General features: G+C 42.9%; 1 protein-coding gene across 3 annotated transcripts in view; it reads right to left on the reverse strand.

The window, feature by feature from the left end:
* Positions 1–484: 484 nt before the first annotated feature.
* Positions 485–22,393, reverse strand: part of LOC115160902 (inactive phospholipase C-like protein 1) — a 116,247-nt gene continuing 94,338 nt past the window's right edge. For 2 of the 3 annotated variants that reach the window (XM_029711417.1, XM_029711416.1), the window contains 5 exons: positions 11,448–11,810; positions 8,000–8,203; positions 6,797–6,872; positions 6,144–6,253; positions 485–5,840 (listed from right to left, as the gene is read on the reverse strand). In XM_029711417.1, coding sequence (XP_029567277.1) covers positions 5,613–5,840; positions 6,144–6,253; positions 6,797–6,872; positions 8,000–8,203; positions 11,448–11,810 — 981 coding nt within the window. In that variant the 3' untranslated portion in view covers positions 485–5,612. The remainder of the gene's footprint in view (positions 5,841–6,143; positions 6,254–6,796; positions 6,873–7,999; positions 8,204–11,447; positions 11,811–22,393) is intronic. The other variant, XM_029711418.1, reaches the window with a different exon arrangement.

Genomic DNA, 22,393 nt, shown 5'->3' on the forward strand with positions numbered 1-22,393 from the left:
ACACACACACACACACACACACACAAGCAGAGTAGGTATATGTCACATCCTGCTGTGGCTATATGACTCAGTGAAGGACCACTCCGTAAAACCCATCCAGGAGCCCTGGCTCACACAGAGGAACAGAAGAGAGGAACAGAAGAGAGGAACACAATGAAACCTAACATAACAGGCACAGTGAGGATAGGGAGGGAGGGAATAGAAACAGGGTCGTTCCACCAATTCGGTGCCTTTTGAGAAGTGTAACTTGGATTTTGATTTGACATAATTTCAACATTCTGTCATAAAGAGCACATGTTCAACTTCATAAAAAACATGTTTTCCCATCTTTAGTAAGTGCCTATTAAGTGCTAAATAAAGTAACAGGGTAGACGATTTCATCTTAAATCAGCCATAAATCCCCTTGTGACAGGGGGAATGGAGATCTTGTTGTGTGCAAACAGGGAGGGGCAACTGAATGAAAGCTTCACCATTTTTATATTTATTGTTAAAACATCTCTAGCCTGTTTATCGATGGGTAACAGTGTTGACGTGTTATGCTTGACCCTCTCAGTTTTACACCCCAAAACACCACAAAACGGCCAACAAGAGCAGGACCAGCTCACCTGCTTTTACACTAGGATTTCACTATCAGCAGTTCATTGTTTCTATAGAATAAAACATTAAAAAGGAACAAATAAGAATTTGTTCTTAACTGACTTACCTAGTTAAATAACGGTTTAATAAATAAAGAAATACAAATAAATACTAATCTTCAGAAATAACTTTGTCAAAGCAACAAAATAGCTTTACAATGATGGTAAAAACGTGGAGAAATGTGCGGGTTAAGTAGGTTCAAATCTTCCTAGAAGTCACAGAGGATGCACAGAGGGACATGTCAAAATGCTGACTTTTGGCAGTTTAGCAAGTCTTTTATTCATATTAAAGATGAAGATTTGAATTCTCCATGTAGTCTCTATTAAAGGGCACTTAATTTAATATAGCAGGCTTTTAAAATTCAATATTGGTGCACTATTTCTATTTCAAATATCAAGGGATGCAAAAGGCACTCTTCATGGAACGACCCAACAGATGAAGGTGGTTAATATAGAAAGGACAGATGAAGGTGGTTAATATAGAAAGGACAGATGGAGGTGGTTATTATAGAAAGGACAGATGGAGGTGGTTAATATAGAAAGGACAGATGAAGGTGGTTAATATAGAAAGGACAGATGAAGGTGGTTATTATAGAAAGGACAGATGGAGGTGGTTAATATAGAAAGGACAGATGAAGGTGGTTAATATAGAAAGGACAGATGGAGGTGGTTAATATAGAAAGGACAGATGAAGGTGGTTAATATAGAAAGGACAGATGGAGGTGGTTAATATAGAAAGGACAGATGAAGGTGGTTAATATAGAAAGGACAGATGAAGGTGGTTAATATAGAAAGGACAGATGAAGGTGGTTAATATAGAAAGGACAGATGGAGGTGGTTAATATAGAAAGGACAGATGAAGGTGGTTAATATAGAAAGGACAGATGAAGGTGGTTAATATAGAAAGGACAGATGAAGGTGGTTAATATAGAAAGGACAGATGGAGGTGGTTAATATAGAAAGGACAGATGGAGGTGGTTAATATAGAAAGGACAGATGGAGGTGGTTAATATAGAAAGGACAGATGGAGGTGGTTATTATAGAAAGGACAGATGGAGGTGGTTAATATAGAAAGGACAGATGGAGGTGGTTAATATAGAAAGGACAGATGAAGGTGGTTAATATAGAAAGGACAGATGAAGGTGGTTAATATAGAAAGGACAGATGAAGGTGGTTAATATAGAAAGGACAGATGAAGGTGGTTAATATAGAAAGGACAGATGAAGGTGGTTAATATAGAAAGGACAGATGGAGGTGGTTAATATAGAAAGGACAGATGAAGGTGGTTAATATAGAAAGGACAGATGAAGGTGGTTAATATAGAAAGGACAGATGGAGGTGGTTAATATAGAAAGGACAGATGGAGGTGGTTAATATAGAAAGGACAGATAGAGGTGGTTAATATAGAAAGGACAGATGAAGGTGGTTAATATAGAAAGGACAGATGGAGGTGGTTAATATAGAAAGGACAGATGAAGGTGGTTAATATAGAAAGGACAGATGGAGGTGGTTAATATAGAAAGGACAGATGAAGGTGGTTAATATAGAAAGGACAGATGAAGGTGGTTAATATAGAAAGGACAGATGAAGGTGGTTAATATAGAAAGGACAGATGGAGGTGGTTAATATAGAAAGGACATATGAAGGTAGTTAATATAGTAAGGACAGATGGAGGTGGTTAATATAGAAAGGACAGATGAAGGTGGTTAATATAGAAAGGACAGATGAAGGTGGTTAATATAGAAAGGACAGATAAAGGTGGTTAATATAGAAAGGACAGATGAAGGTGGTTAATATAGAAAGGACAGATGAAGGTGGTTAATATAGAAAGGACAGATGAAGGTGGTTAATATAGAAAGGACAGATGGAGGTGGTTAATATAGAAAGGACATATGAAGGTAGTTAATATAGTAAGGACAAATGGAGGTGGTTAATATAGAAAGGACAGATGAAGGTGGTTAATATAGAAAGGACAGATGGAGGTGGTTAATATAGAAAGGACAGATGAAGGTGGTTAATATAGAAAGGACAGATGGAGGTGGTTAATATAGAAAGGACAGATAGAGGTGGTTAATATAGAAAGGACAGATGAAGGTGGTTAATATAGAAAGGACAGATGGAGGTGGTTAATATAGAAAGGACAGATGGAGGTGGTTAATATAGAAAGGACAGATGGAGGTGGTTAATATAGAAAGGACAGATGGAGGTGGTTAATATAGAAAGGACAGATGAAGGTGGTTATTATAGAAAGGACAGATGAAGGTGGTTAATATAGAAAGGACAGATGGAGGTGGTTAATATAGAAAGGACAGATAGAGGTGGTTAATATAAGAAAGGACAGATGGAGGTGGTTAATATAGAAAGGACAGATGAAGGTGGTTAATATAGAAAGGACAGATGGAGGTGGTTAATATAGAAAGGACAGATGAAGGTGGTTATTATAGAAAGGACAGATGGAGGTGGTTAATATAGAAAGGACAGATGAAGGTGGTTAATATAGAAAGGACAGATGAAGGTGGTTAATATAGAAAGGACAGATGGAGGTGGTTAATATAGAAAGGACAGATGAAGGTGGTTAATATAGAAAGGACAGATGGAGGTGGTTAATATAGAAAGGACAGATGGAGGTGGTTATTATAGAAAGGACAGATGAAGGTGGTTAATATAGAAAGGACAGATGAAGGTGGTTAATATAGAAAGGACAGATGGAGGTGGTTAATATAGAAAGGACAGATGGAGGTGGTTAATATAGAAAGGACAGATGGAGGTGGTTAATATAGAAAGGACAGATGGAGGTGGTTAATATAGAAAGGACAGATACTTATTTCACTTCGCCGAGCAGCGCAGAGCTGTTGTGGAGGAAGTTGTAAAGGAAGTGTGTTTGTGTTTATGCAGGACCTCCCGTCCTCACCTACCATTGCGTCACACCCTCCATACAAAGCCTCCAACCACATTTTCGGATCAAGCATACATTGGCTCTGACTTCTGCAGAGGCCATATCACTGTAAATGTTGCATGGTCAATGCAGACGTCGGATTGACCATGCAACGCCTTTAAAATAGATGTATGGAGGTGGGCTGGTGAAGGAGGCAACAGATGATAATGAATCCATCCATCCAAGAGAAGGAGAGAGGCAGGTCAAAATGGGTTGTCCACTGCATGCATTAAAGAACCTATGTTAGGTATTATCCTTTCTATGCAGAATTTAATTGTTCCTCCAACTTTACTGCTGTGTGTGTTGAAATGTCTGTACAGACTGTAGAATGACAGACGGTAGGTATGTTTACCTCAGAGCCCCAGAAGACCCTGTGCTCTGCTGGAGGCCCCGGGGGAATACTTTCCATTCAATTCATTCTCACCTTGTGATGAAAATGTCCCTAATTGTATGATCCTCTATTATCTCTACTGTCTGTTTGTATTTGATGCCAGGCTCCTATAGTGCTCTCTCAGCGCTGGGTTTAGTATTGTTGTGTTGGGGCGCTGTGCCTCTAGCTGTGTTTGGATCACAGGCAGTAGGAAAGATAGAGAGCAGTGGAGGCTGGTGGGCCCGTCCTCCGATTTAAAGTGATACCAGCCACCACTGGTAGAGAAAGGGTGCTATGACACAGTAAGATAGAAATTACATGAAGTATTTACCTACCTTATAAGCACAAATCTAACATCGGAAAAACAATGGCATCCATGTCCCACAGTCGACCATCACAAGCAGCATAAGCACACCAAGGATGTAGTAGCATCTAGTAGCGCCATTTTTGTAGTTCTTAGTCAGAGTCCTTTACTGTTGCTGAGTGAGTTTTTAGCTGGGACAAACCCAGCACATACTTTCAGTCAATACACAGAGAGAGGGCCCCCTCCCTCATAGCAACACAGCCATGCTAATCACATCCTTGTGCAGGGTAATACACATCTATCAATCAAAGGGGAAAGGGGATACCTAGTCAGTTGCACAACTGAATGTATTCAACTGAAATGTGTCTTCCGCATTTAACCCAACCCCTCTGAATCAAAGAGGGGCGGGGGGCTGCCTTCATCTACATCCACACGTCATCGGCGCCCGGGGAGCAGTTGTTGTGGGGTGATAACTGCCTTGCTCAAGGGCAGAACGGCAGATTTTTCCATCTTGCCAGCTCAGGGATTAAATTCGAACAAGCAACCACTAGGCTACCTGCCGCCCAACTAATCAGTTAAGCCTTTTAAACACAATCAAATAATCAATCAATCACACTCAACAGGTCCTCTCATTTCAGGTTGTCTTCAGGTTGTCTTCCAGACCTTACTGTGATGTTGTGATACTGTGTCACTGTTAGCCCCTAGCCCCTAGCCATCTGACACCTGTGAGTGAGGGGTATGCAAGACAGGCTAGACATTCAAAACACTCCATGTACCGAGGGTTCTGGGTGAAGGAGATAAAGAGGGGGAAGGAAGGAGAGAGGAGCTGGGTGTAACAGTAGCTGTGTCGGTGGGACACTGGGAGGGTCACCTGTCACTCAACCCCCTGTGGTATCCATGGTGAGACGGGCCCTCAAGGCATCACAGCGTGACATCACTTCCTCCTGAGGGATCAATTAGGTGGGTTCAGAAGGACAGAGACTCTTCACTCGTCCTCTCCACAGCAAAAGTTTCTTACCTAAGAACAACGTGTCTTCACAATCACAACTCCCTTTTTAGGGAGAAAAAGCATTGAAGTAAATTGTAGGAGCGTTATATTCAAGTGTCCGACTTAAATAAGCACAAATGTATTTCCACTGATGAACACAAAGTAAGCCGTCAAATTACTGCAACGATTCTTCACTAGTCTTACTACTCTGGATAAAGGTATATGCTCTGGGCTCTACTCTAGACCATTCCAACTCTGCTGTCTTTCTCCATCTCTCTCTCTCCCCAACCTCCCTTTCTCTGGCAGTTTGAGGGGTTGTCACCATCTCATCCACTCGATCCCTCTATCCCCCTTCCCTCTCTCTGGTAGGTTGGGGGGTGTCATATTCGTCCATTGCCATGGGTATTCACCCTCCTCTCCTGGGTGCTTCCTCTCCTCTCCTGGGAGTTGCCCCTCCTGTTATGGGAGGTGTAGAAGAGATCAGAGGGACCAAAAGAGGTGCAGGAGGAGGTGGTGGAGGTGAGGCCACAGGCTTCACAGGCCAGGGCCAACTGTCTCAGAGCATCCAGAGAGTCTACCTTGGCACTGCGCAGGAGATCACACTGACCCTGTAGAGAGAGAGAGAGAGAGAGAGAGAGAGAGAGAGAGAGAGAGAGAGAGAGAGAGAGAGAGAGAGAGAGAGAGAGAGAGAGAAAAAAATTGTTTCCAAGACAATTTTATTTTGTCTCCAAGACAATTTCCCCTTGGTGACAATAATGTTTATTGTATCAAATGTATTGTATCACGTGTGTGTGTGTGTGTGTGTGTGTGTGTGTGTGTGTGTGTGTGTGTGTGTGTGTGTGTGTGTGTGTGTGTGTGTGTGTGTGTGTGTGTGTGTGTGTGTGTGTGTGTGTGTGTGTGTGTGTGTGTACCTTCAGTACAGTAATATTCCAGGTGAAACTCTCCAGGGCTTTGCTCTGCTTGTGTCCCTTCAGCCCCTCCTTCTCTCCCAGCCTGGGCAGCTCCTCATGGAACTCCATTCCTGAGAAGACAGGACAGGAGATAGAGATACAGTTCAACTGGTAGTTAGAGCTAGCAGTAAGCAGTAAGCAGAGCCATGTGGCAGTAAGCTGACCAATGTCATGCTTACCATGTTGGAAAAATGCTGCAATCATAAAACTACATTCAATTAAATCTCATTGTATTTAGTTTTTTTTCTCCAGCCCCAGTATGTCCAGCGATTTCTCTCCTCATAAGGCAAATTATAGGCTCACTGTGTTTATAAAAGTCTGGACTAGGTTTATGTGTATTGGTATGGTAAATGAAAACCATTGATTTTCCTCTCTCCATTTCTCCTATATAGCGCTTCCAGTTCATCTCTCTCTCTTGGGGACTGTGGCATACAGTATAAAAAACATCCCAAGATGGAGCACTGCAATCACACTTCAGTAGACCTCTTGATCTCTAAGAAGTTAGTTATTAGTTTGATATTCATTCCAGCCATATTTACCCCTTTCCTCCCCGACAAATATTTTATATTCCTCCTTTCCCTCCCTCCCTCTGTCCATCCATCCTCTCCTCTCACCTTCTCTCTGCACCTGGGCGATCCTCTCCTGCACAACGTCTGCATTCTCGATCAGCTGCTTCTTGGCTGAGATCATCTGGAAGAGAGACAAAGACAGACACTGGATGAGCCTCTGGACAGACAGACAGATACAGATCAACAGACCCACCAATAGACAGATGGATAGAAAGATTGTCATACACACAAAAACGTACACATGTAGATACTGGCCTTAAATAGTGGCAGGTATATTCTGTACAGTACTGGAGGTTGGTGGCGCCTTAATTGGGGAGTAAGGGCTTGTGGTAATGGCTGGAGCGGAATGAATGGAATGGTATCAAATACATCAAACACATAATTTGATGCCATTCCATTTGCTCCGTTCCAGCCATTATTATGAGCCGACCTCCCCTCAGCAGCCCCCACTGGTGTAGAGACACACAAGTTCTATAATGCAAATGAATGAAAAATGTATGGGAAAAAAACTGAAAATGTTTTTATGAAAGAGCAGCACACTGTGGTGTTTACAGACTAATGTCTTTCCTTCCTGACTCTAACTCTGACCCTGCTGTCCACTACCTCAGGGTTAGATGAGATGTCTGTGAGATGGAGGAATGGAGGGATGGGGGAAAGGGAGAGATGGAAGGGAAGAAGAGAGCGTGATGACTAAGGCCACGTGTGATGGAGGTTTGAGGGTGTGATGTAGACATTGGAGGGGCTACAGTCTGGGTCTCAGGCCAACTGTCTGTGTGTCACACTGACCCGCTGGGTTAGCTTGGCCCTAGATACGTATACATACAGAGAGCGAGGCTGACAAACAATTAACATACACAGAGCACACTGCACAAACATGCTGCCACAGAAATAACTCTTCCTCTTTGTCCCTCTCCCTTTTTCTCCCTCCCTCGCTCTGTTTCTCTGGTTGATTGTGGTGTGTGAGGGGGAGTAATGAGAGATAGAGTGCAGGTGGGTAAGAGGCATCCTGATTTAATACTGGCAGAGACGGAGTGGGAAGAAACACAGCTAGAGAGGAAAACGGTATTTGTGCATGTGTGCCTCTCTCTCTCTGTCATCTGTGTATGCATGTATGCCGAAGACAAAGGTGCGTGAATGAACACATGCCTATAGCTTCAAGTGTCTTAATTACTCTCCCTCTCTACATATATGTAATCCAATAATATTATAATATTGATACATATCTCTCTCTCTCTCTCTCCCTCCTACCGTATCATAGTGGTTCAGTAGTTTGCGCGTGACCTCGGTGATGCTGCTCAGGGCCTCCAGGTGGGGGTAGCCATCCCTCAGGGTCATGCTGGCCCCCGGGGGCCCTTCTGGGGTCTGCAACCGTGTGGCCAGGCTCTGGATGCACTGCTTCAGCTTGGCCACCGGGGGGAGTCCACACTGCTCTTTGAAACTCACACTTGCACTCTGCGTGGAACAGGACACAGAGCGAAAGAGCGAGTGAAAGAGAGAGAGAGTGAAAGAGAGAGAGATTGAAAGAGAGAGAGTGAAAGAGAGAGAGAGAGTGAAAGAGAGAGAGAGATGCAGTGTATTATAGGTATATTATGGTCAGGTCCACATGACCTGAAAAACATCTGACCCTGATGAAATCACAATGTCAGATGAGGCTTAAACTCACACCTAGATAAAGTCAAGCACAGATTAAAACACACAGAACATGTCCTTCTCCTATTGTCTGTGAGTATGTCAGGGAAATCTCTGGTCAGGTTCAGGTCAATCTAAATCAAGTAACAAGGCACTTGGGTGAACCCCTTAATACTTGAACTGAACCCCTAAAACCTGTGCTAGGGTCACTGAGGAGAACAGACATTAAAGCATCCATGCTAGACATCTACTGTACTAGCTAATGTGTTTGGGAGGGAGGGAGGGAGGGAGTATACTGGGATCTGTCAGAGGTCTCCACTGAGATCAGACACACTGCCAAAACACTGAGGCCATTTTCCACCTGGCAGCACCGCAACTGGACCAGCAGTCACATTGGTGATTACCATAGCATAGCCCTCCCGAGGACAGAGTGGGTTGGATGTGAGGGGGGCGGGGGGCTTTGTGTGTGTGTGTGTGTGTGTGTGTGTGTGTGTGTGTGTGTGTGTGTGGGCGGGGAGACAAATTATGAATAATAACAGACTGTGGCAGATGAGAATACAGCTGGAAACATGGCAGAGAGAGAGAGAGAGAGAGAGACACACACAGACAGAGAGAGAGAGAGAGACAGACAGAGAGAGTGTGTATATGTGGAGATAAGCTGGTCCGTGCTGTAACCAGGTCTATGCCTTCTCTCTCTTCTCTGTTATTTATAGACTACCGTGTAATCCTCCTCAACCTACTCCCTCTCTCCTTCCTTCTTTCTCTCTATCCACCTCTCTCCTCTCTCTTTCATTACTCTCACTCCCTCTCTTTCTCTGTCTCTCTCACAAAGTTCACGTCACCCCACAGAGAACTCACAGGTAGTGTCTTATTTCAGCGCAGTCATGCAATCTATTCTAGCCCAAATCACACTCCTCCAAAACGCATAACAGACCATATTTCAACACTGGCTAAATATAACACAACAGCCCATCGCCACTATCTGTTCAGGCAGGAAAATGTATTCAAATGTATTTGTTCATTTTCAATATTTAGCTTTTTGTGTAAGAGCTGTTTGAAAAAAACATGTTCAGGTGGGATGGTTTTTGGCCCAGATCATGACATCACAATCTGATTATTCTGACCAATGAACCAGTCATATTTTATTTGCATATGTATCCTCTTACTTTGAAGGGGGAAGCGGGGTAGACTCTAGAGCAGGGCCGACAAAATTGTGGCCCGCGGGCGACGTTTTGCCCGTCAGGACCACTAGGGGCCCCCTAAAGATATATATTTTTTAGGAAGTCAGTCAGGGTCTCAACTTACTGTTGAGAGATAGAATAGTAGAATACACAACGTGCTATTTCAAAATGTGGTTGTGCATCTGCAGTTTTTCTCTTATTATGTCAGACACTGACAGTAAATCAATTAGCCCATGTCAGCTAACATTTCATAGATTGCTAGGTAAATTACAGTTGTCAAGCTAGCTATCTGTCACAGTATCTAATGAAGGTGGCGCCCCTCCTCGGTCGGGCGGCGCTCGCCGGTCGTCGTCGCCGGCCTATTAGCTGCCACCGATCATTGTTTCTGTGTCTGTTGGTTTTGTCTGTTGATCCCGCACCTGTTTTGTGTTTTTCATTAGTGGGGGGTTATTTAATGTGTATTTTCAGTTGGGGTTCTCGTGCGGGATTGTTCGTTTGTTCATGAAGGACAGTTGTGTTATCTCCGATTTAGGAATTCATTATATTGCCGGGCTGCGCCCCGCGCGCTGTTTGTTTTTTTTGTGCGCTTCTTGGATTTCCTTTTTTTTGAGAAAAGTGTTTTCTCCTGGCGGACTTCGCCACTCGCCCTGTGCCCCAACGGCTATTGCGACTGGTATTGCCTATTAAAACTCAGTTGCTCCGGCCCTCTGTCTCCTGCTCCTGATTTCATACATCCACTGGTCCTAGACGCTCGTGACACTATCTAAACCCTATAGTAATCATGGCCGAATTACTGACCAGGCACTCAAGGCCCGTGCCCAGGGGCCGTGACCTCCTGGTGGCTCCCATTGATTTTGTTAGTCACTCTCACTCAGATATCGTATTAGCATGGCATAAGTCATGGCAAAATGTGTAGAATTGCAGGAAAATAGCATTAAAACTGCTAAATTGCCTCTCCATCCCATGGAAAGATGAGTAGAATAGCATGAAATTAGTTTTAAAGCTGTCCGTTTTTCTCTCCTCTGCCAAGAGGGGGGCCACTAAAATGTTTTGCCCGTGAGGTGGGGGGGGGCAACCAAATCTCGCTTGGGCCCCAAAATGCAAGAAGGGTCCCTGGACATATTCATGTTATAAGCCTTATGAATATAGAAACTTGGTTGCAGTTTCTATGCTACAATGGTCAAATTTGTAATACATATTTAATACTGGTAATCATAGGTGTCAAGTAATATGGTTATGATTTGATTAATGTTTGAAGTGTAACTTCATGATTACTTAAAACAAAAGCTATTGTTTCAAGACCCTAAAAAGCTATTGTTGACCTATATTTCTAAATAAATAATGTAAACCACTCAGAATATATTTTGGCTGACCAAAACCAAAAGTTTAAACATCCCTGCTCTAGACGATCCTATCCGCCAATCAGGGCTGTGTATGTAAATATATTTGAATGTGTATGGATACACCCACACAATCAGACTGAGCATTTCAAAAGGACGCTCGGGGAAATAAATGCTCAAAATATACATTTGGAGTTATTTTCATGAAATAACCACACACAGTGATGTATTAGACATACAGTGATGATGTTACTAAATAGACTGCATGGGGGCTTTAAATATATTTGGTTATCTTGGGTTATCTATAGAGTACATTACAACACTGTCTGATATTTTTCAATTGACCTCAATTATGAAATATCGCTTTTCTCTGCATGGCTTTAAAAGGAACAGGCAAGTGGTAAATCCATAAGGGGACGTGAGCAAGTCCATACTACATGGAGAAGAGTAACTTCTTCGCAACACAGCAAGTGCGTGAGAAACACCCAGGTATGAGTAACACCCTCCCATCACCCTCTGACCTCTAACGCCTGACCCTCCTCTCACCTGTGCGTCCTCCCGCAGGTCTGTGGCCTCTCTGAGATGGGTGCTAGCGGGACGGAATGTATCATCCAGAGCTTTAATACCCGTGTTCCGTAGGGTCACGTACTCTCGCCCCCGCCGCACCCCTCTCCGCACAGACAGACCCCTCCTCTGGGCCTTGCCCCCCCCTCGTCGGTTGGTCACGGCAACATGGACGAACAGGCTAGCGTGGGGCAAGGGGTCTCCCTCCAGACCCAGCAGGGGCACGTTGCGGTAGCCCGGCTGAAGGCACTCGAAGGCCACACTGTACTGGCCAATGAAGTCGTCTCCAATGTAGTCGTCGTCCAATACCACGAAGCGGAGGAGCGCCAACTCTGGCATGTTCACCTGGGAAGGACAGACAACAACCAATCATGAGCCAAGGTGCAGCGACAGACAAAATCACAGGAATGTTACCGAATGTTGTACACAGACACAATTCTTGCTTGTTTTAGAACACTGAGTATGGTTACTTCACACAATAATACGATTATTGTGGATAATCAGATTAATATTATAGTTTGTTTAAAACATTTACATGCTTTGCATGAAATAACAATTTCCCTAATAATCCAGTTTACATGGACACATCTGAAATCAGGCTACCTGATGGGATTTAAATAAATGCAGAAAATCAGCAATCAAAATAAACATTCTACCACAGCAACCATGTTATTTTTGCGAAACCAATTTGATTCTGAGTTTGGACATAAAGTTTGTATATGAAAACTATTTCCATGCACACTTTCAGTTTTTCCGAACTCACTTCACTTGCGCTTCTGATGCTGGCACATGCGAAGATCAAATATACCGCTGGAACTCTGATTAAGCTGTTTTACAGGTCCTAATCATTCTAAAGATTGGTTAAGAAAACAGGTGTTTTAATCAGTGTATGCTTACTTCAATTTTGACCTTACGCTCATTAAGATAAGCAGAGTAAGGTGTTTACATGACTATTGCCATACTCAGCCTACTGCCATAATCAGTTTAACATCAAATTATTATAGTGCGTGTAAACATACTCCCAGATATTTTTTATTGGTTTTCTAGTCATCTCCCTTTAGTTCAATCTGGAAACAAACTTTTGTGTAAAGGACAATGATTTCAACTAGAAATAACAATATCAGTTTTTATTAAATAAAATGTTTTAAAACAATAATAAGACAGTTTTAACTAACAAAAGTTGTGCTTCTCCTCTAACGTTCCAAAAGGTTCTAACAGCATCACCAAGATAATACGACATAGATTGTGAGAAAAAAATGAAAACCTGCATAATTGATTTAACCTTTATTTAACAAGGTTAGGTGAGCCATGGAGAACAGCTCTTACATAGACCTGGTGAGTCAAGATGTTTATAAACAGATATTATCATACTGAGACATAAACATTTAATCATAGTGGTGGACGTACATTCATATAATATATACCCCATATGTTCCTCACAGGGCACATAACATTATAATAATATTGTCCATGACAGACAAAAGTATCACACATAGGCACATATATACAGTTGAAGTCGGATGTTTACATACACCTTAGCCAAATACATTTAAACTCTGTTTCACAATTCCTGACATTTAATCCTAGTAAATATTCCCTGTATTAGGTCAGTTAGGATCACCAGTTTATTTTAAGAATGTGAAATGTCAGAATAATAGTAGAGAGAATGATTTATTTCAGCTTTTATTTATTTCATCACATGCCCAGTGGGTCAGAAGTTTACATACACTCAATTAGTATTTGGTAGTATTGACTTTAAATTGTTTAACTTGGGTCAAACGTTTTAGGTAGCCTTCCACAAGCTTCCCACAATAATTTTGGCCCATTCCTCCTGACAGAGTGTCACGTCCTGACCATAGTAAGATGTGATTTTCTTTGGTAGAGTAGGTCAGGGCATGACAGGAAGTGTTTGTCTTTTTCTATTTCTATGTTCTTAGGTTCTAGTTTTTGTATTTCTATGTTGGCTTGTTTGGGGTGATCTACAATTGGAGGCAGCTGGTCCTCGTTGTCTCTAATTGGAGATCACATTTAAGTATGGGGTTTTCTTCCTGGGTTTTGTGGGTGATTATCTTTTGAGTAGTGTTTGTTTCTCTCTGCGTCACGGTTTGTTGTTTTGGCATGTTCAGTTATTTTATGTATTGCAAAGTTTCACGGATTTAATAAAATGTGGAACTACAACCACGCTGCACTTTGGTCGTCTCCTTTCGACAGCCGTGACACAGAGCTGGTGTAACTGAGTCAGGTTTGTAGGCCTCCTTGATCGCACATGCTTTTTCAGTTCTGCCCACAAATTTTCTATAGGCTTGAGGTCAAGGCTTTGATGGCCACTCCAATACCTTGACTTTGTTGTCCTTAAGCCATTTTGCCACAACTTTGGAAGTATGCTTGGGGTCATTGTCCATTTGGAAAACCCGTTTGCGACCAAGCTTTAACTTCCTGACTGATGTCTTGATGTTGCTTCAATATATCCACATAATTTTCCTCCTTCATGATGCCATGTATTTTGTGAATTGCACCAGTCCCTCCTGCAGCAAAGCACCCCCACAACATGATGCTGCCACCCCCGTGCTTCACGGTTGGGATGGTGTTCTTCGGCTTGCAAGCCTCCCCCTTTTTCCTCCAAACATAACGCTGGTCATTATGGCCAAACAGTTCTATTTTTGTTTCATCAGACCAGAGGACATTTCTTCAAAAAGTACAATCTTTGTCCCCATGTGCAGTTGCAAACCATAGACTGGCTATTTTATAACGATTTTGGAGCAGTGGCTTCTTCCTTGCTGAGCGACCTTTCAGGTTATGTCGATATAGGACTCGTTTTACTGTGGATAAAGATACTTTTGTACCTGTTTCCTCCAGCATCTTCAGAAGGTCCTTTGCTGCGGTTCTGGGATTGATTTGCACCTTTCGCACCAAAGTACGTTCATCTTCTGTGAACGTACCAAAGTATGTTGTGGAGGTCTTCAATTGTTTTCTGAGGTCTTGGCTGATTTCTTTTGATTTTCCCATGATGTCAAGCAACGAGTCACTGAGTTTGAAGGTAGGCCTTGAAATACATCCACAGGTACACCTCCTATTGACTCAAATTGTCAATTAGCCTATCAGAAGCTTCCAAAGCCATGACATCATTTTCTGGAATTTTCCAAGCTGTTTAAAGGCACAGTCAACTTAGTGTATGTAAACTTCTGACCCACTGGAATTGTGATAAAGTGAATTATAAGTGAAATAATCTGTCTTTAAACAATTGTTGGAAAATTACTTGTGTCATGCAAAAAGTAGATGTCCTAACCAACTTGCCAAAACTATAGTTGTTAAGAAGAAATTTGTGCAGTGGATGAAAAACGAGTTTTAATGACTCCAACCTAAGTGTATGTAAACTTCCGACTTCAACTGTACATACATGCAAGCGTTGTAGGGGGTGCGTACTGGCGGCAGAGAAGTCAGGCGCAGGAGAGCAAAAACTGATTTACAACGGCGCAGTTTAATAAATAAAACCACCGTTAACAGAACAATAAATCAATTGGTAACAAAACCCATCACACACCAGCATAACGTGCACAAGCACTACAATAAACAATTCCGGGCAAGGACATGGGGGGGAACAGAGGGATAAATACACAACATGTAATGATGGAATTGAAACCAGGTGTGTGTGAAGACAAGACAAAACAAATGAAAAGTGGATCAATGATGGCTAGAAGACCGGCGACGCCGAGCACCGCCCGAACAAGGAGAGGAACCAACTTCGGCAGAAGTCGTGACAAGTGTGCTCGAGCTCATATATGTGCACACTGACACACACACAAACATATATAATTATATTCACATTGGGTGGCATCAGTACAAACAGTATGAATCAGACAAAATAAATATATTGGAATAAAACCCCATGCGCATGGTGAGGAATAAATGAACTAAGACTATAAACACTCAGAAACACACACACACAGTAGGAGGACTTTTGGCTGTGTGAGTTTGTGTATATGTTCATTGTGAAAGGAGACACAGAGAGTAGTTAATTATGAACGACACATAAACATCCAATAAAACACACACACACACACATACACACCACCCACACGTAGACTTACAAACACACACAAACTCAAGCTGGGCAGATGAAGATAGTGAGAAGATACCTGTAGAAACACACACAAACACACACGGTGGCCACCCATTGGTTTCTAGGCTCCCAGTATGATGAATGTGTTTGGTAGAAAGGCCAGAGGGTAGAGAAGAGGGAGGAGACTATCCATCTCAGCCCACACTGTGTTTATACATACACCTAGCCCACTATGGTGTGTGCGTGTGTGCGTGCGTGCGTGCGTTCTTGTTTTTGAGACTGTATTAGGACCTCAACTTATATAAACACCTTCCATATTAGGACCTTTGGACAAGTTAGGTCCAAAACCATGGTCCTCACTAGGAAAACCACTGGAATAGCCTGCAAATAGCATGCTAATATGCCTGGTTTGAAAATCACATAAAACTGTCAGGGTCCTAAGGAGGTATTTTTGTAAGCCACCTGGTGGTAACATACAGTACTACAGCTTATCAAATCAAATCAAATCAAATGTTATTGTCACACACACCGTCTTGTATTTGTAACCGATTTAGGACCCAGTACACTAATATCTAACAAGTAATCTAACAATTCCACAACAACTATCCACAACAACTACCTAATACACACAAATCAAGTAAAGGGATGGAATAAGAATATATACATATAAATATATGGATGAGTAATGACCGAGCGGCATAGGCAAGATGCCATATATGGTATAACATACCGTATATAAATACACATGGTTAGCAGATGTTATTGCGATTGTGGCAAACGCTTGTGCATCTAGATCCGACAGTGCAGAGGTATCTAACTGGTAAATCTAACAATTCCACAACAATAGCTAATACACACAATGTAGTAAAGGAATGGGATAAGAATATATACAATATACAAATATGGGTGAGAAGTATCAGATCGTGTAGAATTGATAATATAGGATACAGTATGCAGTATATACATATGAGATGAGTAATGTGAGATATGTAAACATTCTTAAATGGCATTATTAAAGTGGCATTATTAGTGTTCCATTTATTAAAGTGTCCAATAATTTCAAGTCTGTATTTAGGCTGTTGCGCCTTCTTCACCACACTGTCTGTGTGGGTGGACCATTTTAGTTTATCGGTGACATGTACATGGAGGAACTTGAAACTTTCCACCTTCTCCATTGCTGTCCCGTCGATGTGGATAAGGGGGTGCTCCCTTTGCTGTTTCCTGAAGTCCACGATCATCTCTTTTGTTTTGCTGACGTTGAGTGAGAGGTTATTTTCCTGACACCACACTCCGAGGGCCCTCACCTCCTCCTTGTCGGCTGTCTCGCCGTTGTTGGTGATCAAGCCCACCACTGTTGTGTCGTCTCCAAACTTGATGATTGAGTTGGAGATGTGCTTGGCCATGCAGTCGTGGGTGAACAGGGAGTACAGGAGGGGGCTGAGAACGGGGGCAACCCATCAGGAAGTCCAGAACCCAATTGCACAGGGCGGGGTCGAGACCCAGGGCCTCAAATTTAGTGATGAGCTTGGAGGGTACTATGGTGTTGAATGCTGAGCTGTAGTCAATGAACAGCATTCTTACATAGGTATTCCTCTTGTCCAGATGAGATAGGGTAGTGTGCAGTGTGATGGCGATTGCATCGTCTGTGGACCTATTAGGGCGGTAAGCAATATCATTGGATGACAGAGAACATCTTGATTTTTCTGATTGGACTGTAGAAGCTGGCTCAGGGATTTTTTGTGATTGTCAACATCCATATGTGCATAGAAAGGAGAGGGTTTTTTATGCTGTGTGTCACCAACTGCTACTGACAAAGCAAGCAAGGAGAAGCAAGAAGGGACCCTAAACGTGGTTTAGATTTCACTCCCTGCAGTTTGTGAAAAACACTGAATTCAATCCTCTGTAAATCAGTCAGTTCTTAACGTAAAGACTTGAAACTCAGGATTCTGTAAAAGCCTACCCAAAGTAGGATATGTGTTTACTTTCAACGTCCTGTGACAACAGTAAGTGCCTTACATTGGGGTCATAGTGGTTGTTTCGAAGGGTTAAAAGGTCACATCTTTCCAAAATGTCATATGTGTGATTAGGCAACCCTCATGAACTGTAAATCAGTCATTTCTCCCATCAGATTTCCAATAAAAAACTCACACACAGTCAATGTGGAGTGACAGTGTGGGGCTTACAGACACACAGAGCCTGCAATAGTTACCTGCATTCGAACCATCAAAGAACCGTCAGACCTAGAGCTCTGAAACTTTATATACCTGTTGTAGAGCATAAGTCAATGGTGCATGGTGAGTTATGTGGTTCTAGAAGGTTCTCAGGCCGAGAAACAGCTTCGTACATTTGCAATGACTTAAATTCATTTTTAACGTCGCCAAAATGACAACATTTAGAAAAGTCCCAGAATCACAAGACTAGGTGCATTGAAACCGTCTCAGCCCATAGAGACGGACCCTAAAGTTTCTGTTCGATAGCTCTTTCAGGGACCCCGTAGCAACGCCCGGAAAAAGTACATTTTCAGCACTAATTAAGGTCGCTGCGCGGGCACCGAATGACCTATCGAGCCGAAACTCGGGATTCGGAGTCGCCTCAGCTAGGCCGACACATAATGTCAGAACTGGACCCGCAGCTAGAACGTAATTACGTGTTTTATGTTTTTTTAATGTTTTTAACAGAAGGCGCTGTGAATTTTGGGCCTGCTCTGAAATATGTGATAGTTGGCTTCTAAACGAGTTGGACAAAGTGGATTTGGTGTCAGTATGTATCAGTTTGGTGTCAGTATGACATCTTATTGACTGATGGCTGACTTGATGGCAGTATAATATATTGCCATTGTACATTTCCAATTTTTTTAATGAGGGATTTACCATCACCAAATGGACAGGCTGAAATCAACACTGAAAGTTCTGGCAAATGGCATCACTGTAGTCTCTATGCTATACCGAGTACAAGGAGATGCCCCACTTGACCATAGCTCGCTCGGTCTGACCCCAGCGACCGTGCAAATAGCAGGCCTGGAATGAAGCCTGACTAGTAGTGATTTAATGATGCTTTGGACATATTGCGGCCTCTGGGTCACACAGAGACACGTCGATTTTCGATGGGCTCATCAGGGGACATTGGGGTGGATAAACCACAGTTATTCTAGCTGCACGCAATGGTTCATGTAGTCTGACACATGCAAGTTTCGGATAACATGGGTTTACAAGTTATGCTCAAGTTATGCTCTAACTCTGCTTCTGTGCAGGCCATTTTCAAAATTCATTTTGCCACGTGTTCAGAGTCACCTGTACCTCTACAGATATCAACATGAAAAGATTGAAATGGTCCCCTTCATATCCTAAAGGGGAAATGTGAACTTTACTATCAAATAGGGCTGAAATCCCAAAATGGGAGGCTTAAATCATCACAGAAAGGGAAATAAATGGCATCACCATCGTCTCTAGGCCGTGCCGAGTTCAACGAGATGCCCCACTTAACCGTAGCTCACTCGGTCTGACCGCAGCGACCGTGCAAAAAAGTAGGCCCAAAATGAAGCCTGACCTAAATTTGAGGTGCTTTTGGGTCACAGCGGCAGAACCGTTGAGGCTAGAAGCACAATTCAATCACAGGAACCTTCCTAAGGTCCTCCCGATCTGTGCAAGCCTAACCTTGACCGTGTGGAATTAACCCTTAACAGTGGAAACAGGGTGTTTCCTTCTAACAGTTTACATTGACATCTCTCCCAATAGGAATGCATTGCCTGCTGCCCTAAGTTCAACCTGATGCCTATGTGGGTTATGATTGCCATATCAAGCTGTCTTCAATGACAATCCATCAGGCCACTATGAGGATTACCTGTGTTCAGTTTAAGCTTCCTGAAGCAACCGGAAGTGGTTAAATTACCCTAAAAGTGGTTTTGATATACCCAAACTGCAGCACATGAAAAAACACTGAATTCAACCCTCTGTAAATCAGTCAGTTCTTAACGTAAAGACTTGAAACTCAGGATTCTGTAAAAGCCTACCCCAATGAGGATATGTGTTTACTTTCAGCTTCTTGTGGCAACCTGAAGTGCCTAGAATTGGGGTCATAGGGGCTGATTCAAAGGGTTAAAAAAGGTCACATCTATCTAAAATATCATATGTGTGATTAGGCAACCCTAAGCCCTTTTTGGAGCGCTTACAAATTCTATCTAACTAAGGGTATTTGTACATTTCTAGTTTTTCAAGCTATTGAGGGGATTTGTCTTGGGGGTCACAGCTTAAACATGTCTATGGCGATTAGGGGAGATGCATATGTGAGTCTCGAGCTAATCGGACCATTGATATAAGAAGGCTTGCCCCTGGACACTTGTAACTTAACTGGGTGGCACAACGTGGCACTCCCGACATCATACTTGAGTACTGAGCCAATAGCAGCATCTATATATTAGAAATGGCCGTAGGCCCATAAAGTTCATAAACGAGATGGGCGTGGCCACCCTACCTTCATACTTAAGTCTTTAGCCAACCGCAATATATATATACAGTACCAGTCAAATGTATAGACACACCTACTCATTCAAGGGTTTCTTCATTTTTACTATTTTCTACATTGTAGAATAATATTGTAGACATCAAAACTATGAAATAACACATATGGAATCACGTAGTAACCAAAAAAGTGTTAAACAAATCAAAATGTTATATTTGAGATTTTTTTAAGTAAACACCCTTTGCCTTGATGACAGCTTTGCGCACTCTTGGCATTCTCTCAGACAGCTTCATGAGGTAGTCACCTGGAATGCATTCAATTAACAGGTGTGCCTTAAAAGTAAATTTGTGGAATTTCTTTCTTTCTTAATGCGTTTGAGCCAATCAGTTGTGTTGTGACAAGGTAGGGGGCTATACAGAAGATAGCCATATTGGGTAAAATACCATGTCCATATTATGGCAAGAACAGCGCAAGTAAGCAAACAGCGACAACAGTCCATCATTACTTTAAGACATGAAGGTCAGTCAATGCGGAAAATGTCAATAACTTTTTGAAAGTTTCTTCAAGTGCAGTCGCAAAAATCATCAAGCGCTATGATTAAACTGGCTCTCATGACGACCACCACAAGAATGGAAGAACCAGAGATACCTCTGCTGCAGAAGATAAGTTCATTCAAGTTAACTTCTCCTCAGATTGCAGCCCAAACAAATGCTTCACAGAGTTCAAGTAACAGACACATCTCAACATCAACTGTTTAAAGGAGACTGCGTGAATCAGGCCTTCATGGTCGAATTGCTGCAAAGAAAACAGTACTAAAGGACACCAAAAATAAGAAGAGACTTGTTTGGCCCAAGAAACACGAGCAATGGACATTAGACCGGTGGAAATCTGTCCTTTGGTCTGATGAGTCCAAATCTGACATGTTTGGTTCCAACTGTGTCTTTGTGAGATGCAGAGTAGGTGAACGGATTATCTACGCATGTGTGGTTCCCACCGTGAAGCATGGAGGTTGAGGTGTGGTGGTGCTTTGCTGGTGACACTGTCAGAGATTTATTTAGAATTCAAGGCACACTTAACCAGCATGGCTACCACAGCATTCTGCAGCGATACACCATCCCATCTTGTCTGCGCTTAGTGGGGCTATCATTTCTTTTTCAACAGGACAATGACCCAAAACACACCTCCAGGCTGTGTAAGGGCTATTTGACCAAGGAAAGTGATAGAGTACTGCATCAGATGACCTGGCCTCCACAATCACCCAACCTCAACCCAATTGAGATGGTTTGGGATGAGTTGGACCGCAGAGTGAAGGAAAAGCAACCAACAAGTGCTCAGCATATGTGGGAACTCCTTCAAGACTGTTGGAAAAGCATTCCAGGTGAAGCTGGGTGAGAGAATGCCAAGAGTGTGCAAAGCTGTCATCAAGGCAAAGGGTTTGAAGAATCTCAAATATAAAATATATACTGCTCAAAAAAATAAAGGGAACACTTAAACAACACATCCTAGATCTGAATGAAAGAAATAATCTTATTAAATACTTTTTTCTTTACATAGTTGAATGTGCTGACAACAAAATCACACAAAAATAATCAATGGAAATCCAATTTATCAACCCATGGAGGTCTGGATTTGGAGTCACACTCAAAATTAAAGTGGAAAACCACACTACAGGCTGATCCAACTTTGATGTAATGTCCTTAAAACAAGTCAAAATGAGGCTCAGTAGTGTGTGTGGCCTCCACGTGCCTGTATGACCTCCCTACAATGCCTGGGCATGCTCCTGATGAGGTGGCGGATGGTCTCCTGAGGGATCTCCTCCCAGACCTGGACTAAAGCATCCGCCAACTCCTGGACAGTCTGTGGTGCAACGTGGCGTTGGTGGATGGAGCGAGACATGATGTCCCAGATGTGCTCAATTGGATTCAGGTCTGGGGAACGGACGGGCCAGTCCATAGCATCAATGCCTTCCTCTTGCAGGAACTGCTGACACACTCCAGCCACATGAGGTCTAGCATTGTCTTGCATTAGGAGGAACCCAGGGCCAACCGCACCAGCATATGGTCTCACAAGGGGTCTGAGGATCTCATCTCGGTACCTAATGGCAGTCAGGCTACCTCTGGCGAGCACATGGAGGGCTGTGCGGCCCCCCAAAGAAATGCCACCCCACACTATGACTGACCCACCGCCAAACCGGTCATGCTGGAGGATGTTGCAGGCAGCAGAACGTTCTCCACGGCGTCTCCAGACTCTGTCACGTCTGTCACGTGCTCAGTGTGAACCTGCTTCCATCTGTGAAGAGCACAGGGCGCCAGTGGCGAATTTGCCAATCTTGGTGTTTTCTGGCAAATGCCAAACGTCCTGTACGGTGTTGGGCTGTAAGCACAACCCCCACCTGTGGACGTCGAGCCCT

The sequence above is a fragment of the Salmo trutta genome, chromosome 24 (assembly GCF_901001165.1).
Source record: "Salmo trutta chromosome 24, fSalTru1.1, whole genome shotgun sequence".
Lineage (NCBI taxonomy): Eukaryota > Metazoa > Chordata > Actinopteri > Salmoniformes > Salmonidae > Salmo > Salmo trutta.